Genomic DNA, 26,990 nt, shown 5'->3' on the forward strand with positions numbered 1-26,990 from the left:
TATCTAACAAGGATCTTTTTGTGTTTTGGTTCTGTCGTTGTGCATTTACAAGTGGTTATGTGTTGTTACATAGTCAATTACCAGAAACGAGGATCTTTTTGTGTTTTGGTTCTGTCGTTGTGCATTTACAAGTGGTTATGTGTTGTTACATAGTCAATTACCAGAAACGTTTGTTTGTACTTATTTGCTGAAATATATTCAAATTTGGTGGCTGTTAGAACTTAAAAAGTCATTCTATAGCTGTCAAGTTTTTGGCATTTATAACATGGTTCAAACTAAGAGTCATTATTCATAACAAACAAACACATTTGAGCCCTTTGATCATTAAGCTAACAACCATTAAGCTACGGTGGATGATAATCTTAGCATGTAATGTAATGTTAAAATACTAAACAAAATTAAATCAAGTAATAATTATATTATAGTTAAAAATACATTTAATTATAATACTACAAACGAGATGGAGTAGTAAACAAGTGTATTAGGTGTGAGTGAAAAATGACATACCACCAACTACAGCTCGCAATTAGAGACTTAACTTCAGTTTTAATTTGATGTTAGTCAAATGATGTTTTAGGTCGTTGCCTTTGTTTTTAATTTGTAGTCTATAAATGAGAATTTCTTTTGTTTAAATGTTTAATTTTACTAAATCTTCTTGTAAAATTGATGGCAAAATTAGTACTTTGACAAGTCAACACATCAAATGATGATTAATTAGGTGAATGTTTATATTTCATTTGAGTGTTTTTTTTATGTATTTTGCGACGAAATGATGTTGTTTTGATCTATTTAGACATTTCAACATGTCATCTCGTATCAAAACGACATCGTTTAGAACTTTTTGATGCTGCCTTTGATATAATTTGATTTTGTAATAAATTAGCTACGAGCTACAAGTTCATGTACTATTTTTTATAGTACATGGAAATGGAAATTGAGGTTGGACTATTAGCAAATGGAAATTGAGGTTGGACTATTATCAAATGGAAATGATTCGGGCTTTATATAAGGGCTCTCAATAAATCTCAGGCCCAATATTGATTTATTTTGTTAGAGGTGTCTTGGTTTTAATTTGTCACGGTGGGAGAATTAGGTACATTCATTTTGTAAAAATCATCCATCACAATTTGCGACTATAAAAATTTGTCACGTGAAATTCAAGATTCAATAAATTTAACTTTACCAAAATTGAGGATGGGCAACTATATTTGTCACATATTCCCTAATTTTTTCCCACGTGAAGAGAATAAAATTTCACTTTCAACATATTGTAGTAAATCTTTTGATATAAATTGGGCCGGGGTGATATATTTCGGGCTAATTGATCTCTCTTACAAGCCGCGATGAATAAAAAATCATTAAAATGATTAATAGTAGATCCAAACTTCTTTTACAATTATACTCTTGATACATACAAATATGTTTATTTGAAAAGACAATATAAAATCCAAACTTATAATACTTCAACTATGATATAATCGTTCTAATTATGGCACCACAAATAGTTTGGGTACTTAAAAATAGACAAAATTGATCACCAAAGTTTCATTATAAAAGGTGGCCACAAATGACCAAAGCAATTTTGTCAGCACTAATCAATCTAAATTTGAATTTCAATCATCCAAAATATGTACATATAAAATTGGGCTTATCTACAAGTTAATCAAATGGAATCTCTTTAAGCTTTGTCCAATCAAAATCCCATTTCCTTCTTCGCTTTAGTTTTTTAAAAATGACATAAACTCAATATTGTAATTGACCACTAATTTTTGAAAATGAAAGGGAAAGGGGCTTTGAAGGTGTCGGCATTGGAATTATTGTCTAGTCATTTTCATTAAACCAATTGAGAAAATAAATAAGAGTACTTATTTTTGTGACTATAGTCTGCCACGAAATAGTACCTTTTTGATACGTGTATTAATTTGTGATTAAAAATTCAAATGGTTTATCACTTGCTATAACAAAAAGTCATAGCAATAAAGTTCCCTTTTTATAAGGGCATCAGTAGTGGGGCGCCCTAAGGCGCGCCCTAAAACTCACTCTATGCACCGCCACGTCAGTATTTTATCCTCCTATCTTTTCACCTGCAGTGGGGCGTCCTATAAGTTTTACTATTGTTTTGTTACGGGAAAAGGTATAGTTTTCTTATACATATAGCAATACATTTCGTTATATGTTAAACATTTCCAATAATATACTACACGAAAAAAAACGAATTAATGGACTAATAATAAAATATTTCCTTTCTTTAATGACATAGAAAATACAATCGAAAATCAGTCGTTAATAATATAATCGGTCATAAATTATTTTAAAATTATACTAGTGTGATTTTTCATTTTTTATAATTTAAATAAAAAAAAAAAAACGGTTAGAGTCGTGCCAAATGTAACCACCGAAATGCTTTTCTCCCCAAATGCGAGTAGCGCCACTCCGTCGAATCCTCTCTGATTTCGTGTAAATCTTTGAATTTTTTCTTGTTTTTTCAAGAAATGGAGGAAATTGGAGGAACGGAGAGGGTTTTGGAGCTGAAGAAGGAGCTGCGGAGAGTGACGGAAGCCTTGATGGTGGATGATGATGAGGATGGCGATTTGGGGGTTACTGATCATGCAATTGAGACATTGCGTGCCCTAAAGGAATTGGAGCTGAAACGGAGTGATTTTGGGGAGGGGATTGTGAAGCTGAAGAATCTGGAATTGCAGGAGGCGCCTCATGAATTCCGGTGCCCAATTTCTGGGATTTTGATGAAGGAGCCTGTTGTTGCCGCCTCTGGTCAGGTTAGACTATCATTCCCCCTTCTCTTGAGAGAGAGAGAGAGTCTGTACTTCAATGATTATCTGTGTCTTTGATACGATTCCCATACCCTAGGAAATCTCAATTATTTAGTATCTTTTGATTCACCGTATCTTTCCATATATTGCTATCTTGTTTGATAAGTTAGGGTAGAAGTTCTAGTATTATAAATAGGATAGATTGTTATCTTTTTATTCAATCAATCAATGAAATTACTTATTCGATTGTTATCTTTTTATTCAATCAATCAATGAAATTACTTATTCGGCTCAATTAATTATGCAACAAGAAACTCTCTTTATCGAATTTCTCTCGCGCTCAGCTTCCACTTTGCCGGAAGAAATCGCGACCCAAACCTCTTGGGCGCTCGACGACTTCGGCCTGTGTTTCTTGATTGTGTGGAAATAGGACGTTAAGGAAGGCTACCCTTAACAGTCTTGCATTGTAGGATTTGATTTTGAGGGAAATTGTTTGCATAATTGAAGTATAGGGAACTAATAGAGAGGGAGAGTGTGTGTTTTAGGATTTGATTTTGTGAAACTTGTTTGCGATTGCTGAGTAGAGATAGTGAGAGTCTGTGTTTTGTGTTTCAATGAATATATGTATCTTGCATTTTCGGACTTGATATTGTGGGAATTTGTTTGCAAAATTGAAATATAGGGACTTAATGGAGAGAATGTTTGTGTGTGTATGTATTTTCAATTAATATCATGGTTTGATTTTGCTTGAATTTATTTGCCATTGCAGTAGAGAGAGAGCTAGAGTTTGTGTTAGTTTGTGTGTTTAAAGGATTTGATTTTGTTGAAACTTGTTTGCAATTGATGTATAGAGGTGCGTGTGTGTGTGTTTATATAAGAATTATGTTTTGGAATTTGATTTTGGTTGAACTTGTTTGTAATTGCTCAATAGGAAATTATACATATTAACAATCTCTCTCTATCTTGTTCGAAATTGGTCTGTGTGTTTCAACAAATAATATACTCTGGTTTGCTTCGTTTGAATGATTTTGATTGAACTTGTTTCAAATTGAATTGCATCAATCTCTCTCTTTCTCAACAATTAATTGATCTCAAATTACTTGAATCTTGAATTCGTGCAGACATTTGAGGAGTTATCAATTCGAAAATGGCTAAATGAGGGCAACACAAAATGCCCAAAGACTCATCAACTACTGTCTCATAATGCCCTAATCCCAAATCACTCAATCAAGAACATGATCACCAGTTGGCGCAACGCCACTGGAAAAGGCGACGCTCGCCCTACTCATGCTGATGCTCCCGGACCAAACCCGACTAGGGAACATCTGGTAAAGCTGCTCGAGACTCTCCCAGATCAGACTGCCTCTGTGGGAGAGCTCCGTCTCCTCACAGCCTGTTCCTCCTCTGCCCGCACCCTCATTGGTGAGATCAGCGGCGCCATACCCCGACTCCTCTCTCCATTCTTGATCGAGAGGTGCTACTCCGATCCCGCATTGTACGAGGATATGGTGGCAACGATCTTGAACATCTCAACTGATCACTCGTGCCAGACGAAGATCTTGAAAGGGGGCACGACCACGACCACGTCGGCCGTAATTTCATTCCTCTCAGACGCATTGAGGAGTAAGAATAGCGACACGAGAGGCCACGCCGCTGCTGCCCTTTCCACCCTATCAACCCTTGATGCAAACAAGGCCGTGATCAGAGAATCGGACGCGATCAAGCAGTTGATCAAGCTCTTGGAAGAAGGGCACCCATTGGTTTCAAGAGATGCAGCTTTTGCTATCCTCAATTTGTGCACATTGGTTGAAAATAGGGAGAGAGCTCTCTCCCATGGCGCGGTCACAGTTGTCATAGACAAGATCGTTGCTCGTGTCTTCGTCGATGAGATGCTCGAGATTCTCGCACGTTTCTCCGGCCACCGGAAGGCTGTGGAGGAGATGGAAGAGCGCAATATGGTGGCGTGTCTACTTAGCATATTAGGAGAAGATGTTGGTGAACGTTGTAAGGAAAATTGTGTGGCCATTGTGTATAGTATGTGTTATAGTGATCCTAGGAAGCTAGTTATGATAAACGAACGTGAGGCCCTCTCTCGTGTAGCGAAGACCGGGACGTCAAGGGCAAAGAGGAAGGCGAACGGTCTTCTCGAGAGGCTAGATAGGTTCGCTTTCGTCTCACACACTATGTAGAAGTTGGTCAATTTCGGGCGTTCGGGTCAATTTGGAATAAATAGGGAACCATTATTGATCATCTTTTGTAAAGAAAAAGTGTAAATGAAGTGGTATATATTAATGACCATTCGATTGAAGAGTGTAATTGCAACAATATTTAGAGGGTATACTTGAATTATTGTGAATTTGTACTTGGGCTTGTGCATTAACTATTTTGGGCTTGGGCTTGGACTTGGCCCGGGTAATTATTCCATACATTTTTGCTCAATAAAGCCCATATACATATACTTTGAGAAATACTATTGCATGTCTTATGTGATCATCATTTTTGTTTAATCATGCCAATATTAGTCTTTGTTTATTTATTTGACGTCTACTTAAAATTTATATTGACGTTATTAATTTTACTAGTAACAAATCAAAGTTCGATTTGTTTTTATTCCTTTTTTTTAAAGGTATGAAGAAAAAAGATCGAGCTTAAAGATAAGCAAACTGACCATTATGTGTAGCTAAATATTTTAATGATGAGTCAATGTTCAATTCACCGTAACTTTTAAATAAGAAAAATATCTTTAGTAATTCATTTGATCAAATAGTTTGCGGTGCATTTTCCGCCGCCGCATAATTGATCCTTATCCATTATTATTGTCTATGAATCATCATCAAGCACATAGCTCAAATCTTGAACCAAATCCACAATGTATAATTTAATTTGATCAAAATGCTGAGTTTACAATAATTTGTTACAAACCATCGATGGTGGTTTCTTGATAAATTCGAAACACGTATAGAGCCCACATTTCAGTAAAGGGGTGGATTTTTTAATGTCAAATGTTTTGATGATTCCTAGGTTGATTTCTTCAGGAGCAAATTACTAAGCAGTAAATTTATACTAATCTCTCTATGTATAAGTATATAAGTTCATTGCATGAATTTATAAAAAAAAGAAAATGCTTTCCATTAATAAATAAAATTAATTACATAATTCTGATATGATTAGTAAGATGGAAGAAAGATACATAAAATCCAATTTCCTTTGTTTTACTCTTATCTCCCTCTTTCAAGCTGCGGTTCATTCTTTCCCATCACCAGGAGATCCAGGTTTTTATTCATCATAAATTTTCATTTTTTATTTTCAAATATTTTGTTACTATCTTAAGATCAAAGTGATGTTAATTTGTTAATTATGTGTCACAATTTCTTTAAAATGTGAAAAAAATATCTATTTTATGGCGAAGACAAAAAATAATTGTCTTCGCCATATTTTTATATTTTTAATTTTCTATGAGGAAGTAATCATTTTATTACTATTATTATTATTATTATTATTATTGTTATTGTTATTGTTATTGTTGTTGTTGTTTTTATAGTTTTCTTAAAGGCCTATTATGTAAAGGCACTCGAATTGGATCAGTGGTCGATTTCTAGGTTTCGTCTAGCTTGCAGGTTAAACTTCACTACATTCCCCTACAAACCTATCGGTGGATGCACCGACATCCACGAGAGGCTCGGCGATTGGAATGGCTACCCTAAGTCGAGTTGCTGTCAACACGCGCTAGCCTTTTTCGCGCACGGACTAGCCCTCCGCGCTGTGAGGGATCCGTCTGGCGCCATTTTCGTCCCACAATCTCAGTGGAGCGACTGCAGCGGGCCTGTCCCGCTGCAGCCGGCCGTGTCCATCCACACGTGTGGTTTCTCCGACTTCTACTATGGGAGCAGCAAATGCTCGAGTCTACACTTGACACGTGTCGATAAGAACGTCGTGGACCGGTGCTCCCTTTTCGGGCCCTCCTCGTTTGACGACGCGTGTGGGAGTTGTAACTCAGCCATTGAGAATGAAGTTGGGAAATTGTTGGATGATTTGGCAGCTGAATGGGATGACGTGGAAGAGTCCGTGTGCCGTGTGGCTGTTGTCGTGGCAATCATGGCGGGGACAATTAATCGGACGGTAGGGATTGAAAGCGGTGATCTCGAGAGGTGCTTGCCAGGTTTGAGTGGCTCAGGTATATATTTCAATCTCGTATTTTATTTCATTAGTACGTGGTATTAATGTCAAAATATTGATTTTATGAAATTTAGTACATTGGAATAAACCTAAAAATCTCATCTAGTTTCCTTTTTATCTTTTGCAGATCCAGAGAAATTTATCAAGCTCAACTGTAAGCTAAAAACGCTCATTCTAAGCAATTCAGATCAATTTTACACATAATGATCAACTCTTTGATTGCAGCATTTTGTAAATATATTCTTATTCAATATTCTTAATCTAGTTATAAATATAACTATATAAGAGATATTTCAGAATTTGAGATTAAATTTCCACGCCTTTCAGTTTTTGGGATTAAATTCATCCACTAGAATATGAGATTGAGTCATACAAATTTTTTCATTTTAGGAGATTTTTACTGAAATCCCTTATTGGATAGCTTGGTCAATCTTGTATTTTGTGAGGGAAAAAAAAAATTGAAAATTTTCATTTCGTAATTTGGTCAATTCTTGTATTTCTTGAGGAATAGAATAAGAAAAGAAAAGAAAAAAAAGAAAAATATAAAAATCCCCTAAAAATGAAAAGTTTGCATGACTAGTGAAATCTCATATTGCATGGTTTGTTCATTCTTATATTTTGTGAAAAAAAGAATTTTTATTTTAAAAAAAAAAACAAGGAAAAAATACAAAAATCCCCTGAAATCAAAAGTTTCGCATGCCTCGATCTCATATTTTGAAGAGTATTCAAATTTAATCCCAAAAACTGAAAGGCTTGCGTATATTATGAAATCTCACCATTCATTAACTTGATCAGACGGCGTAGCTGCAGCCCTTGTGGCAGCGATTCTGGTGGCTCTCGGCCTCATCGCGGTGTTCAACCGCGTGAGGCAGAAATCAAAGAAGAACAAGAAGAAAAAGAATACAAGCCTGAGCAAAGAACTGGCCACAAAATGCTCAGGCCTCTACCGATTCTCCATAGAGGAGATCGAAAACGCCATGACCCCAGAGAGGAAGTACCTGGGCCGCGGCAGCGCTGGCCAGGTCTTCGCCGGCCAGCTTCCCAGCGGTCAGCTCGTCGCCATCAAGCAGCTGTTTCGGAGCAGCGCTTCCGACACCTTCGCCAGAGAGATCGACGGCCTATCGAGGGTTCGACACCTGAATCTCGTGTGTCTGTTTGGCTGCTGCGTCGATGGTGAACAGCAGTATTTGGTGTATGAATACTGCCCCAATGGGAATCTTGCTGAGCATCTCTTGAGTATAATTTTCTTGAATCCTAGTAGAATCTTTTGTGTTTTTTTTATAGTGTGTGTCCTATTTAACGAGGAATCTTTTTACAGGTGAAGACTGTGTCTTGACTTGGAAATTGAGGGTCAGGATTTTGAAGGATTGTGCAGCTGCTCTCAAATATTTGCATTACCACATGAGTGGATGCATTGTTCATAGAGATATCAAGGTATTTAAATCGCAAAGTCTGGTCAAATTCTAGTGAGTTGGATTAAAAAATTGATATTAAATCATGTAGTTTTAAATTATTTTCAGAGTAAAGGTCAATTTTGATCTTAAACATATGATCAAAATACAAATTTGGTCCAAAATACATTTTTTGAAAAATATGTCCATAACAAATGGAATCATTGTATGAGTGGTCTTTTTTTACGGTTCCGTCAAAAAACTAACGGTCATGTCACTTGCAATTAGCGTTGACCGTTAGTTTTTTTACGGAACCGTAAAAAAAAGACTACTTTGTTGACATTTTCATTTGTCCTGGGCCTGTTTTTAAAAAAAAGTGAATGTTTTGGACCAAATTCGTATTTTGGTGACCAAAATTTACCTTTTTTTTTAATTGTCTTTAGTATACAAAAGTACATCTTTTGGTTATGTCACATTTTATCACTTTTCTTTTAGTCCTAATTTAATATCATGTTTTCCTCTTGCAGTTGACAAACATTCTTTTATGTCATGATCTCGTAGCGAAGCTTTCGGATTTCGGATTAGCCAAAATGCTGGGGATGGAAGAGAGTAGGGTTTTCACCGATGTTCGAGGAACCATAGGCTACATGGACCCCGAATACATAGTCAGTGCCAAACTCACTTGCTCGAGCGACATCTACAGCTTCGGCATCGTCATACTGCAGCTCTTGTCCGGACAGAGAGTGTTCGACCTTGACCTCGCCGCCAGGGACCAGCTCACAAGAAAGGTCTGTGCAGTGACGGAGCCAGAAACTTTTAATTTCAACCATTTTAGGACATACGGGGGCTTAAGCACCCCCAACCATTTAAAAACAAAAGACTACTACTCTTTGGGAAATTTTTGTAACACCTTAAAGTACTAGTAATATTTCAACGTCTGTCACTGACTGGACATGTATTGAAATTCTTGCAGGCAAAAGATGTGAACGCGGGATTAAGGCCATTATCGGAGTTCCAAGATCCTCGAATGCAAAATGTAAACAGTTTAGACTTGGGATCCATTTTGGAAATTGCAGTGTTGTGCACTGCTAGTTCGAGCCGAGGTCGTCCCACCATAGACTTGGTCTGCAATGAAATGGAGAGAGCTTGGAGAAACACTTGTTCGATTTAACATCGTTGTTTTTACTTCAATGTTTACATTGTTCGGTGCTAAGAGTCTTGTATTTGATCGTCTCATAGTGTACAAATCCTCATTTGAAATCTCTTATCCATCTTTTCAAATCTTACTAATGTTCTTCCTTCATTTATTTCTTTTTAACTTTAATTTCTTAACTTACTTCAATTTCATTTTGTTTGAATAAGGAAATCAAATTAATTGGTGAACAAGAAGGCAAGGGATGAAGTTATGGCCAGAATAAAGAAGGAAAACAATTAAATATTATGGAAAATCAAATACAAAGGATATTAGTATAATTAAAAATATATTTTCCATGTATAGCTAGAATTAGAGCCTATAAAAGATTGTGTAACCATTGAGATAATCAATTCAAGTCATTCACAATGTAGTCTTTGAAGTTCTCCCCATCTTTTACTTTCTGCAATAATATTTTATTTTTCGCATTATATAACACATTTTTATTTTCGAAAACTATCTTCGATCCTTACTAAGTCGATAGAGAAAGATAGGCTTGAGGAATTAAGAAATTTTTTAATCCATATGTATCATTTTTTCTCTCTTCTATGAAATAGAGAGTGTGTGTGCAAAAATAGGAAAGTAGAGAGAGAAGTTGGAAGAGAGAAAGCCACAGAAATGTCCAAAAATATCTCTGGTGTTGAATGAGCAAATTGCAAGGAAAAGTTTCCCACCCAACCAAAAAAGCAGCTTCCCAATAAACCAGCAAATTCCTCTTCTTCTCCAAATGATTTTCTTTCCTCCACCTTTCCACCTTTTCTTCCCACGACAGCCTTCCTTCGGGGTCCTTCATTCTTCTCTGGTGTGGAGGACCCATAACCCCACGCCTTCTCTCTCTCTCTCTCTCTAGAAACCTAATCTTTTAATTGAGTTGGCAAGAATTTTTGTGGGCCGGAGGAGGAAGACTCGAGTGTGTTTTGGAGGGAGAAAATTTTCATTTTTGGTGCTCCTTTGATTCTTTAAAAAAGGAGCAGAGATTTGTTTTGAGAGTCAGCTTGTGAGTGAGACGACATGAGCTGCTTCCCATGTTTTCAAAACAAGGACGACGACGACGATGAGGAGGATACCAAGAATATTCCCGTTGCTCAGCCTAAGAATTTCTCCCCGCGATCCAACCCTCCTGGTAACCGAAAAATCTTTATTTTACGGGACCCGACATGGGCCGTGTAAAGTCACTGCATGCCATGTAAAATTAGAAGTTTGGTCAAATTCTGATATTAAAAAAAAGTTTAATAGTAGTAAGTTTTTAGCATTTATCAAATTGTTTTGTAGAAACAATTGAAAAAAAAAACTTTATTTGTGATTTCAAACGTTATAAGACTAACTAGAATTTAATCAAATTTGATGGTTCAAATGAATATTGTTCCTTAGAAAAAAAGAATTTTAGTTCGACGGGAAAACTTTGCATGGAACGTATAAAGTCACGGCTTTCGATGAGAAATTAACTATAGTTAAAAAAACAAGATTCAGATGACTGAAAAGACCCTTATTGTTGTTAGTTTATGGGGGAGAAAATGAGGCATTTTGGTTGAGCAAATCGTTCTATGTTTCTTTGTTTATTTATTATTATTATTTTTTTGCAGGGAATGATAGTCAAGATTTTAAAGATCCATTCGAAGATAGCAGAAATGATGCAGAACTCGAAGAAGATAATAGCACCGTTAAATCTTTCACCTTCCGCGAAATCGCCACCGCCACCAAGAACTTCCGCCAGGAATGCCTGTTGGGCGAAGGAGGGTTCGGGAAAGTATTCAAGGGGACGATCCAATCCGGCGAGGTAAAGGCCTGTATTTTTAAAGAGGATCAATAATGGTTCCCCGATGAGGACATGTTTGACTTTCCTGTCTTAATAGGTCGTTGCTGTAAGGCAACTTGAGAGGAACACCGGAGGCAAGGACTTCGTGTTCGATATCTCGAATCTGAGTCTCCTTCACCACCCGAATCTAGTGAAGATGGTTGGATACTGTGGCGAAGGCGAGCAGAGGCATATGGTGTACGAGTACATGCCGTCCGGTTCTTTGAAGAGCTTTTTATTTGGTATAAAAATTGTTTACGAGGCGTTTACTTTGAGTGATAGGATAGACTAAAACGCGTGTTTTTTTTTTTTGTGGTGCTCGTGCAGACCATCATGATGGGCAGAAACCGTTGAATTGGTCTGAGAGGATGAAGATTGCGCACGGTATTGCAGCTGGGCTCGAGTACCTGCACGAGAAGGCGGACCCCGTGGTCATATACCGTGACCTGAGATCCTCGAACGTGCTCCTCACCGACACGAAGAACCCTAAGCTCTCGGATTACGGGCTTGCCAAGATCGTTGCGGGCGACAACAAGATGCATATGACCGTGATGGCGGGTTTCAATGGATATTGCGCCCCTGAATTCGAGAAGAATGGAGAGCTTACGATTAAGTCGGATGTGTATAGCTTTGGAGTCGTGATGCTCGAGCTCATCACGGGGCGTAAGGCCTTGGATACCTCGCTGCCACCGGAAGAGCAGAGCTTGGTTAGTTGGGTAAGTATAGTTGTACTATGTCAATGTTGTTATACGAAACCTATAGCTGTCAAATTATCGGACTGGTTCGGCCAAATATGGAATTCGGCCGAGCCAGGCTTCCGTTTTGATTTGACAACCCTAATGAGAGGCTTTTGTATAAATTTTGGACTGGACTTAGCCCAATTGTATGCCCAAAAGTTGGCCTAGGCCGTGTTTGACACCTATAATGATATAATTTTAAATTGATAATGATATAATTTTAAATTGATAAAGTGAAATACAAGATGGTAACACGAAACTTTACTCGTACCGGACCTAACTGTGCATATATTGAACAGGCACACCCGCTCTTCAAAAATCCATCCAAGTACCCGGACATGGCCGATCCTCTCCTCCGGAAAGGGTTCCCGGTGACGGGGTTGAACCAGGCCATCGGAATGGTGGCCATGTGCCTTCAGGAGGAGCCGATAGCGAGGCCTTTGATCAGCGACATATCAGCCGCGATCAGCTTCCTCGCTATGGCACCTCCTCAGGCACCTCTCCCCGAAGAAGAACCGGCTCCTGCCCTATCAAAAGCCGGTGGAGACGGCCATAAACATGAGGATAGTTCCTCAGAAAGCGAGGAGGTATCCAACGAGGAGGAGGAAGAACAAAAACAAGCCGAACCAATAAAACACGAGCAATCTGATTATAGCTCCGACGAGGATTATTCTGGCTCAGAGGCAGAGGAAGCAAAGCCGAGAGTGGAGAAGACAAAGAGCAGCTCGGATACAAGCAGCAATAACAAGAAACCGGGGAAGGTCGAATCAAGAAGAAGTTGCTCGTCATCAGATGATGACGAGTTGCCTCTCCCTCTTCCCATTCAACAATACCCCAAGTACGACCTCAACCTCGACATCGACCAGTTTAGCTCGAGTAGCGATGATGAGAACCGGGATGGTGGAGACGACGGCATCCCCCACCACAACGAGCTACAACGCCCTAACCGCGGGGGGAGCGTCGACGAGGGCCATTGAAATGAAGCAACAACATTGAGAAGCTAAGCACCATTGCGTCTTATCTTATTCATAAATGGCTTTTTGGGGAGATCAAGTAGGTGAATCATTTTGATCAAACACTTATGTTTTCACCATTGGAAGATCAAGATTTCTTCAACCTAAAGATATCCACACACTTATGTATAGGGCATTGAGGTATATGATGAAGAGTCAACATTTTTTTCACCTCTCATTTTTTAAAGCTTTACTAGGTTTTTTTCAAGTGAAAATGCAAGTAATTATTTTTAAGTACTATTTTGATTCCATTGTATAATGTGAATCATAATATGTGGATTACCTTACAGTAGTATGCTCAGCAGCTTGAAGCATGCTTCTTTTTTTTTCTTTTTTATATAATAATAGTTTGAAACGAAGTTCGACCATTTCTTGAAAAATCGTGTGTCATGTGTATATTTATAATGTCACTGAAAATTAACTGCACAAACAATCAAATTTACACACATATATACTTCTGTATAAATTATGAATCTCCAAAACTTAAACTACTATAAACATTATTATAGTTTATCAAGTCTTAAATCTAAAGTTACCAGTCGATAATTTATGTACTTACTAGGTGATAAAATCAAATTAATAAAATTGGACAATAAATTTGCCCATTCCATAATTTTAATGTGGATTAAAGTTCACAATATTTTATACTAGTAATTAACTGTGCAAATGCAACACTTATAATTGCACAATAAAATGAAATTTTATCTAACCATATACAAAAATACATATATGCCAAATTTATTTTTAAAAATAACATTACATTATTATATTTTGCCAAATATCGATTACCAGTGGTAACAATTTTTTTTCTTATTAAAGACAAATTTAAAAAATGAATAAATCTACGCTATTCACATCATATGTCAAAATACTCACACCACCATTTTTCAATACTCCTATTAGTTTTATTTAATAGATTATGGTGTATAAGAAAATACTCCAGAATACTACATTAAATAATTAATTAGGCGGTTTTACATAATTTTTTGTGTTTATCTAATGCTTTGGTCGGCCCAATATTCAACATTTTCTTGATTTTTTCTTACAGATCTGTCGATTCCTGAGGGTGACGGTGAAAACATGGCACCTTTAATTCTCCCTCAAGCCATATATTTTTTAATCAAAGCCCAATTAAACTGAGAGCGCAAGAGACGGAGAGAGCACGATCAATCGGTATATGAATGAGAAATCCGCCCACTCTTCTTTCACTCGCAATTGACTCTGCTGTCCTTAATTTCTCTCGAATTTCCGATCTCTCCTTCGTCCCCGAGCATATTCTTCTTGATCTCTTCGAGGTATTTGTATGATCCGTCCTGATTTTGTGTATCTGCGTTGCGTTTTTTCATATTCTGAAGAAATAAAAATTCGATCTTTTTTGGGGTTTCTTTTAGATGGAAGTGTTTTGGATGTTATTTTTGTGTGTGAATTTGGGTCTAATTGTTGTGAGTATTGTTTTGAATATTTATTGGGATTTTAGTTAAATACTAAGATTATTAGGAAAGAATGGAAATGGATTTGATTATGCTGATGAATTTAGCTTAAGGTGAAATTTGATTTGGAGCTGTGGAATATTGTTATCCATGGTGGTTTTAAATTTTTAATAGCAATAAAAATAGTTATTATCTGAGCTACGAATTCTGCTTCAAAGAAGTTTGATGTTGAAATGCAAAGCATCAAATTGATTAGCTTACCTCAATAGAATTTTATGATCATTCTTGAAATTCTAAAAGCTAGAACTGCGGAAATGGTTATTTATAATCTAAAGAATTTCAAAGTATTGTGTTGAAACACTCACTGAAATAACATGTGGCGTGCGACTAGAAACGTGCGTGCACACTGCTGTCCTTCCCTTCCCTTTGTTATTTATTGAAAATGGGATGAGCTCTTGCAAAGAAATCTCGGGCGTGTATGCTTGTGTAGTGCATGTGTCGACTATTTACATTTCTCGTATCTTTCGTTGAGTTGCGACTTAAAACTACTTGCTCTGATACATCAGCGATGAGTCTGGTAGAAGTCGAGAGTTATTGATGCATAACATGATAGGAAATAGCCTCAGTTCTCAAGCTCATATACGACTGAGTGTAATGTTTTTATTATTTTCTTTTTTATCACTCACCATCTCTAGTTCCTGATTGGTATAATCAACTTTTTTGAAATGTGTTGAGAAACAACTCGATGAATCCGATAATGGAACCTATGATGACTTTCTTCTTTGTCGAGTTCAATGTATGAAACATTTATGCACGATCATCTGATTTCTACCATCTTGCTATAGATTCTTATCTAAAATTTATTTTTAATTTGTAGAGGATATTAATAGCTGGAAAATTGAATGAGAAGATTCTGAAGTTATTCATCGCAACGGGTAAAGAAGAAGTCCTTTCTTTCATTGAGTCACTTAATATTCGACAACCTCTGGTTCCTGTTCTTCCAACTAGTGAGTTATCTCGTCAATAAACCATGTTCTTTGATTTCGATTGGTGCATTTATTTATCTCCCGAATTCTGGCAGGATGCTCTGAGAGATTTTGAGGAAAGCTGAAAATTAGCCTTTACCTGAGATATTGCTCGTGATATTCGATTGTTGCTTTACTAGAATCCTGAAACAATGTCTGAGGTTATCATAAAAAATGACGAGGTGGACATTGTCATCGGCGCTATTCAGTCTGATCTCACATCGTTCATGGAAGCATGGAGACCGTTCTTTTCGAATTTCCACCTAATAGTCGTCAAGGATCCCGAACTAAAAGAGGAACTCAAGATTCCTGGTGGATTCAACCTGCACGTCTATACAAAGTCCGACATTGATAGAGTTGTTGGCTTGTCAGCGGGTAGTATTTCTTTCGCTGGCTATGCTTGCCGCTACTTTGGCTATCTTGTGTCGCGTAAGAAATACATCATCTCGGTTGATGATGACTGTGTCCCTGCCAAGAACAGCAACGGGGAGTTGATTGACCCGGTATTGCAGCATATCATCAATCTCTCGACCCCAGCCACTCCTTTCTTCTTCAACACTCTCTATGATCCTTACTGCGAGGGGGCTGATTTCGTTCGGGGCTATCCTTTCAGCTTACGAAGTGGAGTAGAATGCGGCCTATCGTGCGGGCTGTGGCTCAACCTGGCGGACTTTGACGCACCTACGCAGGCACTGAAGCCTTCGTTGAAGAATACTCGGTACGTCGATGCAGTTCTGACAGTGCCAGCAAGGTCTATGCTGCCCGTTAGCGGGATCAACATCGCTTTCAACGCTGAGCTGGTTGGGCCTGCACTGACGCCGGCGTTTAGGCTGGCGAAGGAGGGGAACCTGAGGTGGGAGACGGTCGAGGATATATGGACCGGGATGTGCGTTAAGGTCATCTGCGACCACCTGAGACTCGGCGTGAAGAGCGGGATCCCGTACGTGTGGAGGCAGGAGCGAGGCGACGCAATAGAGAGCTTGAAGAAGGAGTGGGAAGGCGTGAAGCTTATGGAGGACGTCGTCCCGTTCTTCCAGTCGCTGAGGCTGTCTGAGGCGTCTGTGACGGCTGAGGACTGCGTGGCGGAGATCGCTGCGGCCGTGAAGGAGTGGCTCGGGTCTGTGGATCCGAAGTTCATGAGCGCGGCGGCGACTATGGTGGAGTGGATGAAGCTGTGGAAGAGGGTGCGAGGTCAGTAGTTGAGGTATGTGTTGCCATTGGTTGGAGTTGTGCTTTCCACTGTTGAAGGATGTCCCAAGCTAAATAACTCATTTTTTATTTTGGCAAAAAATTACTCTTTATTGTTTCTTATTTTATTTCCTCTTTTATGTATTTTAAATACTCCACTTAATACACTCTAAACTCGTATTTAAATTTCTTTAAAAATTTTTGCAATTTAACTTATTTGTTTGTAATGTATATAGGCTTTAGATATTTTACTACTCCATAAAACACGTCCTGGCAAAATGTTGTATGAAAAGTTATAAATTTGATGCGAAATTGATGAATTAACCATATGAGTTTTCATGATTTAAGAACTGAAAACTGTTGCACAATCAAAATTTCCACTAGAGAATTACAGTTTGAACTATTTATTTTTAGTGTTTACCAAATATAATTTTGAAGTAGCTATATTAGAAAGGGAAGCTGATACTTAAAATAAGCTGAGCTGATTATCAGTAGAAATATGGCCACATTCATAATCAACAAAGACAAACTATTTCCAGACAATAATTCATCATCAACATTCAACAATACTGGCATCCTACCCATAGCTAGGGACTGGCAGCTTCGATTTTTCAATAATGTCCGCGTTTATAAGAACTCCGGCTACTGCCAACGAGCACGAGCAGACGAAGCACTATTTGCAATCTAAATCTCTTAATGAATGAAGCTGGGACGATTCATGTGAAGGTGCCTTCAGGCAGTCGAACAACTGAAGCAACACCTGAAAGGAAACGAGCGGGAACGAGGGTGGGGCTTCTCAGGCTTCGCCTCCAGACTCTCGCGTGGAAAATGTTTATAGAAAGCTTGCACAGCTCCTGTAACACCGTCTTCGTGTTCCATCGCTCTTGCAAGTTCTTCGGCCTGCCTTTTTACCTGCGCCAAACGACACATTACTCATGGGGGACATGAATTTGGAATCATAAGGTCGTCGCTCTACCAACTAAGCCAGTAGGCCTTGGGCATGACAAACCATCAAGATTCGCGAAATTAGATAATACTATTAACGGAAAACAATTCTTGATACCTCGGGATCTAGCATGAACCGGATGGCGGAAACCAATTTGTCCAAGGTGAATTGGTTGACGGGGATTGGTTCACGACCCACTCCTTTTGCATGTACCTGCTCTCCCCAAAATGGTTGGTCTCCGAAGAATGGTATAACCGTCGTTGGGCACTACAAGGCAGTACGGAGAGCATATGAGAAAGAATCGTAAAGGCACAAATTCTTGAGTAATGTGAGAAAGAATGCAATTACAGCAGCTTTAAGACCAGCAGCCGTTGTTCCAGCGCCTCCATGGTGAACCTTCAATACGCGAAACAAAAGCCAAATTAGATCGCCTAGTGTTGTGCCATCAATATGTACTCAACGAGCTGGGGAGCCACAACATATGCAAAAAACTTGGGAGCACTGCAGAAACTTGGATAAATGCACAAAATGACTTACCACAGCTGCGCATCGAGTAAACAACCAATCGTGGGGGCAGTTATCCAGTAAGTAGACGAAGTCTTTCGTCTCTGCCACTGAGGGAAAAGATAAATATCAGACGAGATCATTTTGTTTATTGGAACATAAAGAGAACATACAGTTTCCCAAGCCACCCCAGCCTTTGTTAATGATGCCACGCTGTTCAGTGATTTCAAGAGCTCGAACAATTATCTGAGTCATTTTTTCAGGCTCTTCCACAGGCTGACAAACAGAAAAACAGATGGAGTTTCGATATGTTGTATAAAGATATTAGTAGTAATAAGCAACATGAGAATTCGAGAACTAAGCAAAATTTCTTGAAGAATTTTAGATCAGCGATCTCAAACGGCCCCAAGCCTCAATAAGCTGAACTATGACTGAACCAAGGGCATTGCTTTTCTAGAGACCAAGAAATCGGATATTAAACTAGCGAGAAAATGAAAAAATGGACGTGCAATATGGTAGTCTTCTTTCCTTAGATTGCAAAAAACCAAAATAAATAAATAAAACAGGAAGAAAAACAACATGATAGATACTTACAAGACTTCCAAATCCAATGTAGATAGGCTTTTTACCATCATTAAGCCAATTCACTAGTGAATCAGGAGGTATGTAATTTGAAGCAAGGTCGAGGAAACAAAAGCCCACCACATCAATCTTCGGCCCCCAGTCTGCAGTCTCAGAAAGATAAGCAAAATACACACATGGCATTTTGGCTGAGTATTATAAAAACAAGGTCTCCACTCCAAACATATGCATAGAGAATAGAGAAAGGGAGAACTCACCTTTTGGCTTAGGAACGAGGTGGGGACTCCAAATGTATGCATAAGGAATGTCAGGAGGAGAACTATGCGAATTGCTTAGATATGTAACAGGCCTCAATTTTAGCTCTTTCTTCCTGAACTCGTTTATCATATCACGTATTCCCAGCCAGATTAAACCGTCGACAATTTGATAGGACAACTGCCAGAAAAAGGCCAATTAGTTTGTGTATTGTGTCGGATCAGTAGGAAGGTATATGATCTACTAGCTCACTTTATATGCAACCGGTTGCTTTACACGAGAAAGAGGATGTGGAAATTCACTTGTTGGTCTGTGTGCAAGCATGGGGGGAAAATACAGTGAATAATATATCGATAATTTCCGGAATACCTCCTACATTTGGTGCAACATAACTGCTAGAATGAAGGGAGCTGAGGATAGAGAAATGCACGACACACTTACGTCCATGGCATAGTGAAAATTATGTGCAGCGGTACATCAAGTGCCTCGGAAACATGCGTATGTCCTGAGAAAGAAGTTCTGCACTTGATCAGATAAATATGCCTTTCAAATGTGTTGTGAGAAATGAGAATCATTGTATCCGAAGCATCATCGACTCAATCCAAGTTAACAAGCATGCACAGTTTATATGTATCCAAGAAAAAATAAACGAGACTAAACGAATGGGATATGCGTTGTATCTTACCATATGCAGGAGGGTTGGCAATTATTGCATTTGCCTTGAAAGGGATATCGGTATCGGGATCAGGAGCCTGACATGCTTGGTGCAGGGAGAAAATTATTTCTTTTATCTGGCTTCTTTGAATATGTATTTCAGAAGGTCCCGATGGCAAGAAGCCTTTATTCTTGACCATGTCTGCAAAAATGAATACAATTGTACGTTACTAGCTGATACGAAAACCATCCATCATAAACAACTTGGAGAAACCCTGATTGCCTGATGTAAAAACGACGAGTCTTGGACAAGCATTTGGTAAAACTATCTAGTTTGCGTGTATATATAAGACTGCAAAAATAAATCAGATTTGTTAATTTCTTGTCTGCATTTTCTGCTATGCTTAACGGGCAAAATTTTCCAGATCCCACCTAAAATTCTCAAGTTTTAAGAAGTAAGCCAAAACAATTCTAGTTGTGCAACGCAACACCTTATCTGATTATGATCTGAAGCCAACGGATTTTGGACGAGTAAAATTATCTTCAAATCCTCTAGTTTTTATTCATATAACAGTTCAGCCTATATTAGCATACTGCTGTTGAGAAGTTAACTTTGATCAGAAGAAAAGGAGCAGCCCCAACCAACAGAGCCGATAATTAGAAAGGCGAGAAATGAATATATTCCTAATCAAGAACTCACAAGCAGCAAGGACTTTCGGGTCTCCACCGAGAGGATAAAATTCCAATCCAGATGTCAACACAAAGTCCTTGAAATTCGAGTGAGTGGCAAGTCGTACCCTATGACCATCTGCCTGCCAATAAAATTCAGCGTCAATTGTTCAAAGGCAACTTCTACGGAAATATGGAGTAAAAATAGATGAAATTAATAAACTATAAGCTAGAAGCATGGTTGAAGTACGAACTCGTATGGGGGCATGCATAGTAAGAGAATCTTTCCAGCACCTGTAAACGTTTTCCAATGGCAACAAACGGTTGCACGTCTCCCCTTGTCCCAACTATTAGCATTACAATCTGAAGAGGAGGTAGCGATGTTGCATCCCCAGCTTCTTTATCTCCATCTCCACAATATGTATCTTTGGTACCAAAATCAAGATGTTGGTTGCTAACACTAATATCTCCAGGAACGTCGAGTTTTACAGTTCCGTCTTTTTGAACGGTGGCCAGCCGATTCAACATTTTGAGCTTTCAAATATATTTGAAATTCGATGGTAGAAATTAAAATATAGACATCACAAAAATCTCATATCACAATCAAGAATCTACCTTCTTTTTAGAGAGCACGTTTTTATCGAAAAACTGTTTTGCCAAGACTATAGAGTGCTCATGTTTCTTTTTCTCAATTGTGCTAAGCTTTCTGGACGTGGGATCTGAATGTCGTTCTGCCAACTTCTCCATGCATCCAGATTTCTGTCTGCGAAGATTCCTGTCAACCGATCCTAAGCAATGCAGATCAGACATAACAGGAAATCGATGCACAAAAAACTCGTTCAAACACAGTGCACACACAAAAAAAAACTAAGAAAATAAAATGGGATATTTTGCAGTAATCTATAACTCAACATGAAGGAATACAAGAAAATTTCAGGATATATAAATTACAATAATACAGTTCCAAACGATTTCGTGGACATGAATAATTTATACGGCATAAAATGAAGTGTCAGCTCCAAATCCCTAATATGCAGCATCTCCATTATTGAAAACACCCATTCCCCTCAATCTCTCGAGACTGTCTAGTCCTTTTCACTATACCCTCATCTCACATACCATTCAAGGCCTAAAACCGGCCTATGGTGATAGCAGTACAGTTACACTTACCTTCATATTTCTGGTATTGCAACTACTAAATTGAAGTAGTACAATAACCAGCATAGACCATGTGGACTCTTTAAAAAGGGAAAGTCTTCTTAAAAGTTCTTCATGATTTCAGTTTCCATCTAATTCAATGCCATTAATAGCTTCCAGAGTAGACTTATTAAATCACTACCAGCCAATAGGTTTACAAAATCACCAAGGTCATGTTTGGTTGTCTGTCTGGAAAGTAATCTGATTCCTTAAATTTTAAATTCATATGTTTGTTTTGATTTTTAATCAAACTGGGAAGTAATTAGAATCCCAAGAACAAGGAAAGTTAGTATAACTTTCTATGATTCTGAATCCCAACTCTTATTAGGTATTCTTTTTCTCAGTTTTATGATTCTTACATATTTAATGCATATATTATAGTTTTATTATTATTATTATTACTATTATTACTATTATTACTATTATTATTACTACTACTACTATTATTATTAATTAAAATATTTTCAAAATAATTTAAAATTGTAAATCATGCTACTTAATTTCAATATAAAAAATAACTATAATTAAAATTATCATAATTATAAAATATTATTATAATAATTATATATAATTGTTAATATTATTATTATTATAATTAATCATTTATTACATAATTAAAATATATTTATATAATATAAATCATATAATAATAAATAATAATTAATATTTTATAAATTAATAATTAATCAATAAATTCTAGTGAAATTTTAAATTATAAATTTTATTTAATTATAATTTTCATAAATATAATAATAATAATAATCATATTTATTATGATTATTATATATTACGATAAATAATCCATATTTAAACTATCCATTGTAATATAATAATATAATTATTATCATTTGTAATTAATATTTATTAAAAAATTTATATTATTATTCTTTTTTATAAATTAAAAAAATAAGTAGTACTCTATATTTTTAGATTGGTGTTTAAATCAAATATAAATTTAAAAAATCTTGATATTTTCCAAACGTAGGAAAGTAAAGTTATTAGGAATCATATTCCAAGGATTCATTTTCCCATGAATCATTTTCCTTGCCAACTTTACTTTCTCGTCAACCAAACATGGCCCAAATGTAAAATTCATGAAACTTTTCTTGCGTCGTACGAAAATGTCAATAATTCGGGGTAGTCTGGCTTTTGCAAGTCACCCAAAGCCAAGCAAAAACGAGCTAACGCTAAGTTGTAGAGCCTGAAAGTACTGAACATCTAGTCCACACCTTCGGCCGGATTAGAGCCGCCTTGTCCCTTTTAATTGTATACGAAAATAAAGTGAAAATCTCCCATAGTATTAGTCACAAACACCTAACCTCCTAACTAAGTGAAGCTATTCATTTAAAGCCTGGTCTCAACTCCTAAGCAACTACTATTATCAAATTATTAATTGAATAAATCATCTAATAATTCAAGAATAAAAGTAGCAGGGGATACATATACTCAACACTCAACAGGCATTGTACCCTGAGCTTCGGCAAGTTGTACATCCCAAAACACAAACAAAATCCCTAGACAAAATCTCAGCTAAAAATTCATCTTCTTCTCTGAAACAATGAGTATTACCTGAATATCTCAACCTGCAATGATCCCTTGAAACCCCATTGCTGCCCTCACTCTTCTTCAATCCATCAGCTCCATTGCCCTCTCTCCCATCTCCATTTTCTCTCTCTATCTCCACCTCAAAATCGACACGAACCTCCGCCATTACAGCTCCAGAAAATTCGACCCTGAAACCTCAATTCTTTCGTGGAAACAAAAAAAAACACTTTTTTATCATTCATTCACTCGAAAAGAGAGGGTGCCTTGGCCATTTTTTCATGCATGCAAATGGGAGTGATGGAGTACGTACTAACCAAGCCCAACAGCAGTAAAGCCCATCAGTCTAAGGCCCAAGAAAGAGTTCAGTTCGGCATGACTAAAGAGTTCAGTTCGGCACAACCAAAGAGTTCGGCCCCAGCCTACAGCTCGGTGAAAGCCAACCAATCAAACTCTGCTCTCAGGTCGGCATCAAGCTCTACTCTCAGATCGGCAAAAGCTGCTCGGCAATAATTCAGCAGTTCGGTCTCAGTATTCGACCGAACTGGGAGATAGTGGACTCATGCAGAACCTCCACGACCTCCACTACACCCACGATCTATTTAGTGGTGTCAAGCAGTCATTAACTCATGCAGGATAGTGGACCCATGCAAGATCGCCACGATCTCCACGACATCCACTACCTAGTAAATAGCTGCATGCCACGATCTTGGTCCTTTGTATAAATAGAACCCAGATCAGATAGATAGGGTTAGCTTCTAAACATTCTCTCGATCCCTAGAGATAAAATACAAAATAGCAAGTCTGTATTGTAAGCTGTAAGAAAACAGATCAAGCAATACAACTCTGCCCTCATTTCTTCCCGTGGACGTAGATTTACCTCAGTAAATCGAACCACGTAAAAATCTCTGTGTCATGATCTTTACTCTCTACCAGCATTCTACAAACACCAAAAATTCGCCGCTTCATCACTGGCGCCGTCTGTGGGAACAAGAGAACCAAATTTGTGATAAAGCGAGTTTTTTATCCCTTTTTCTACCCCAAAAAAAAAAATGCATACCAGATCACATAACACCCATAATACCGTTCGTGATAACCGTGAGGAAGCTAGTCCAGCTCGCAGGTCTGAAAAACGGCCTCGGGAGACATCTACCTCCGGTTCTCACGAAGAAGGAACAAGCCACTCCAGGAGTCATCGCACCGAGTCTTCCCAGCAGCCCGATTTAAATGAAGCTGTCAAGCTGTTCTTGGCCGAGAAGCAGGAGGAGTTCTTAACCTTCCTGCAGAAGAGCCAACAGCCGGAGAAGACAACGACGGATTCTCCCTCCTCGTCTAGGCATGAAAGTTACTACCGCAGTAGTGACGTGTCTTCCAGGAGAAAGAATCCTCAACCCCGACATGTTCCTGTTCCTCCTCGGTACCGGAACCACAGGAGAACTCCATCTCCTCCGTACCGAAGAGATGTCGGGTTCGCCATGTACGGAGCATTAAAGACTCCGTTCTCGGACGACATCACCCGAACTCCTTTGCCGCGGAACTACCGAACACCGTCAATGACTTATGACGGGCTAGAGGATCCTCATGACTTCTTGGGACGCTATCAATATAATATGGCAAACCAGGGTCTCAATGAGGTCCATATGTGCAAGCTGTTCCCCGAGCTGCTCATCGGGAACGCCAGAAGGTGGTTCGACAGCCTTCCTCAAGGCAGCATTAGATCCTACCGAGATCTAATGGATGCTTTCCATAGGAGGTTCTTTCAGAAAGCGGAAGCCCGGATCACTTCGGCTCAGCTGCTTTCTATACGTCAAGGTCGCGACGAAAAGATCAGCGACTTCCTGACGAGATTCCATAAGGAATGCCTACAAGTAGATAATCTCAATGATCTACTTGTCATTTCGGCATTCCAAAATGGAATCCTGCCCGGAGCTCTCTACAGAAAGCTCGTGGAGTGCGGTCCGCAAACAGCTCAAGAAATGTGGGACATTGCGGACCAGTTTTCCCGTGCGGATGAGGCAGACCGTCGAAAACGGTCTTTAGACAGCTCATCCCGAGGAGACGAAAAGAAGCCCGATCATAGCGATCAGAGGCTTCCCCGCCGAACTCCTTTTGAAAGAATTCAAAGGGCACCGGTACAAGGCAGATTGGGACCACGTCTCAATCCTGAGAAGCCGCCCGCTCAGTTCGTACCGCTGAACAAGTCCAGAGCGGAAATTTTCGAACTACATTCCGATATGTTCGAAAGACCAAGGCGGATGACGAAATCAGCCGCGCGGCGACCTCAGGATCAATATTGCTCCTTCCATCAAACCCACGGTCACGATACCGAGGAGTGCCGAGATTTGGCTGCAGGTATTGATGTTCTTGTGAAAACAGGAACGTTAAAAAAATACCAAAGCAAGCAGCCGAAAAAGAACAAAAGGCAGAGAGGTGCGAACTGCAATCCTCAGGATCCGAAAAGGCATGAGGATCCTAAAGACGACGACGAGCCGCAATATGATGGAGTAATCCTGACTATTGATGCTCTCCCTGCCGGGAAGACTAAGTCGTCCCTAAAAGCAGAACGCAGAGGTTCCAATCAAGAGGAGCCAACACATAAAAGGCTGAAGAAAGACAAAGTGATTACATTTTCAGATGCCGATCCCGTCCCAGCCATCTCTCCTCACCAAGACGCTATTGTCATTCAAGCCGGAGTGGCAAACAAACTGATCCACAGAGTATTTGTGGATACAGGAGCGTCAGTCAGCATTCTTTTTAAAGAATGTTTCGATAAAATGGAAGTGGATCCAGCTCGGCTCAGTCCGGCTCCACTTCCTCTGAAAAGTTTCGCCCAGGAGGACACCCGCCCTGAAGGTATTATCAGCCTTCCGATCACGGTGGGAAAAGCGCCTACAAGCTCCAATACGATGATCGAGTTCTTTGTGGTGAAAGCTCGGTCCCCGTACAACATCATCCTGGGGAGAGACTGGCTCAACACAGTTCGGGCCGTTTGCTCTACTTATCACCTCACCATCAAGATCCCCACTAAAGGTGGGATAGCGGTCATCCGAGGTGATCAAAAGAGAGCAAAAGAATGTCTGCAGGTTGCGCTTAAAAGTGCCGAGCAATCAGTTCGGCACCATCAAGCATAGCAATCACAGCAACCGGAGTCAGAGGCAAGCAAGATGACCGAAGTCACTTCAGAGCCGAACTCAATGACCGTTCAGTTATACGAAGATGATCCATCCAGAGCGGTCAAGATCGGCTTCGCAGGAACGCCTCTACTCCGGGAAAAAACCATCCAGCTCCTCAAGGAGTATAAAGACGTCTTTGCATGGTCTCCGTTGGACATGACCGGAGTGCCCCCCGAGGTAATCACTCATCGGTTAAATATTGATCCTTCAGTCCGGCCGATAAAACAGAAGCAAAGACTCTTTGCGGCAGAAAGAAGCCAAGTCATCCATGACGAAGTCCGCCAATTACTAAAAGCGGATGTACTATTCGAGGTGAAATATCCTTCCTGGGTGGCCAATCCTGTGATGATCAAGAAAAAAGAAGGAGGATGGCGGATGTGCATAGATTTTACCGATCTAAACAAGCACTGTCCTAAAGATTGCTATCCCCTTCCGAATATAGATAAAAAAGTAGAAGCTTTGATCGGCTTCGAAATTTTCTGTTTTCTTGATTTGTACAAAGGATATCACCAAGTATTGATGGATGAGAGTGACGCTCCGAAAACAGCTTTCATTACCGATTTCGGCATTTTCGCTTATAAAAAGATGCCATTCGGTTTAAAGAATGCCGGAGCCACTTATCAAAGGATGGTAGACAAGCTTTTTCGGCACCTGATCGGAAAGGAGGTCGAAGTGTATGTTGACGATATCGTCGTCAAAAGCAAAAGCACTTCGGAGTACGAGCACAACCTCAAGTCCACTCTCAACGTG

General features: G+C 38.9%; 4 protein-coding genes and 1 pseudogene across 6 annotated transcripts; 4 read left to right on the plus strand and 1 right to left on the minus strand.

Moving 5' to 3' along the window:
- Window positions 1-2,381: 2,381 nt before the first annotated feature.
- LOC121762864 (U-box domain-containing protein 9-like) lies at window positions 2,382-5,087 on the plus strand. Its single transcript, XM_042158874.1, has 2 exons — window positions 2,382-2,777; window positions 3,893-5,087. Exons 1-2 carry the CDS (start codon window positions 2,493-2,495, stop codon window positions 4,958-4,960), a joined length of 1,353 nt encoding a protein of 450 aa, XP_042014808.1. The 5' UTR covers window positions 2,382-2,492; the 3' UTR covers window positions 4,961-5,087.
- Window positions 5,088-5,946: 859 nt separating this feature from the next.
- On the plus strand, window positions 5,947-9,509 carry LOC121760972 (probable receptor-like protein kinase At1g11050). Its single transcript, XM_042156554.1, has 7 exons — window positions 5,947-6,043; window positions 6,313-6,945; window positions 7,075-7,101; window positions 7,743-8,183; window positions 8,266-8,381; window positions 8,866-9,126; window positions 9,312-9,509. Exons 1-7 carry the CDS (start codon window positions 5,947-5,949, stop codon window positions 9,507-9,509), a joined length of 1,773 nt encoding a protein of 590 aa, XP_042012488.1.
- Window positions 9,510-10,282: 773 nt separating this feature from the next.
- On the plus strand, window positions 10,283-13,416 carry LOC121761405 (probable serine/threonine-protein kinase PBL25). Its single transcript, XM_042157053.1, has 5 exons — window positions 10,283-10,653; window positions 11,114-11,307; window positions 11,384-11,567; window positions 11,653-12,041; window positions 12,362-13,416. Exons 1-5 carry the CDS (start codon window positions 10,542-10,544, stop codon window positions 13,037-13,039), a joined length of 1,557 nt encoding a protein of 518 aa, XP_042012987.1. The 5' UTR covers window positions 10,283-10,541; the 3' UTR covers window positions 13,040-13,416.
- Window positions 13,417-14,099: 683 nt separating this feature from the next.
- On the plus strand, window positions 14,100-16,925 carry LOC121762220 (probable UDP-arabinopyranose mutase 5). 3 transcript variants are annotated; one of them, XM_042158032.1, is made up of 3 exons: window positions 14,100-14,370; window positions 15,383-15,512; window positions 15,693-16,925. In XM_042158032.1, the coding sequence occupies exons 1-3, from the start codon at window positions 14,257-14,259 to the stop codon at window positions 16,727-16,729; spliced, it is 1,281 nt and encodes a 426-aa protein (XP_042013966.1). In that variant the 5' UTR covers window positions 14,100-14,256; the 3' UTR covers window positions 16,730-16,925. The 3 variants fall into 3 exon arrangements, with proteins under 3 accessions (XP_042013966.1, XP_042013965.1, XP_042013964.1); XM_042158031.1 differs by having other exon boundaries at window positions 14,289-14,370; window positions 15,383-15,440; window positions 15,587-16,925; XM_042158030.1 differs by lacking the exon at window positions 14,100-14,370 and having other exon boundaries at window positions 15,587-16,925.
- A 259-nt stretch (window positions 16,926-17,184) lies between these two features.
- LOC121762975 lies at window positions 17,185-23,318 on the minus strand (annotated as a pseudogene).
- Between the last annotated feature and the right edge of the window lie 3,672 nt (window positions 23,319-26,990).

This window comes from Salvia splendens, chromosome 13, assembly GCF_004379255.2.
Source record: "Salvia splendens isolate huo1 chromosome 13, SspV2, whole genome shotgun sequence".
Lineage (NCBI taxonomy): Eukaryota > Viridiplantae > Streptophyta > Magnoliopsida > Lamiales > Lamiaceae > Salvia > Salvia splendens.

Coding starts and splice junctions, on each gene's coding strand:
- LOC121762864 (XM_042158874.1), top strand. CDS start 2,493: ATGGAGGAAATTGGAGGAACGGAGAGGGTTTTGGAGCTGAAGAAGGAG. Junction 2,778..3,892: donor TTGTTGCCGCCTCTGGTCAG/GTTAGACTATCA, acceptor GAATTCGTGCAG/ACATTTGAGGAGTTATCAAT.
- LOC121760972 (XM_042156554.1), top strand. CDS start 5,947: ATGGAAGAAAGATACATAAAATCCAATTTCCTTTGTTTTACTCTTATC. Junction 6,946..7,074: donor GCCAGGTTTGAGTGGCTCAG/GTATATATTTCA, acceptor TATCTTTTGCAG/ATCCAGAGAAATTTATCAAG. Junction 8,184..8,265: donor TCTTGCTGAGCATCTCTTGA/GTATAATTTTCT, acceptor ATCTTTTTACAG/GTGAAGACTGTGTCTTGACT.
- LOC121761405 (XM_042157053.1), top strand. CDS start 10,542: ATGAGCTGCTTCCCATGTTTTCAAAACAAGGACGACGACGACGATGAG. Junction 11,568..11,652: donor TTTGAAGAGCTTTTTATTTG/GTATAAAAATTG, acceptor GTGCTCGTGCAG/ACCATCATGATGGGCAGAAA. Junction 12,042..12,361: donor AGCAGAGCTTGGTTAGTTGG/GTAAGTATAGTT, acceptor TATATTGAACAG/GCACACCCGCTCTTCAAAAA.
- LOC121762220 (XM_042158032.1), top strand. CDS start 14,257: ATGAGAAATCCGCCCACTCTTCTTTCACTCGCAATTGACTCTGCTGTC. Junction 14,371..15,382: donor TTCTTCTTGATCTCTTCGAG/GTATTTGTATGA, acceptor TTTAATTTGTAG/AGGATATTAATAGCTGGAAA. Junction 15,513..15,692: donor GGTTCCTGTTCTTCCAACTA/GTGAGTTATCTC, acceptor CAATGTCTGAGG/TTATCATAAAAAATGACGAG.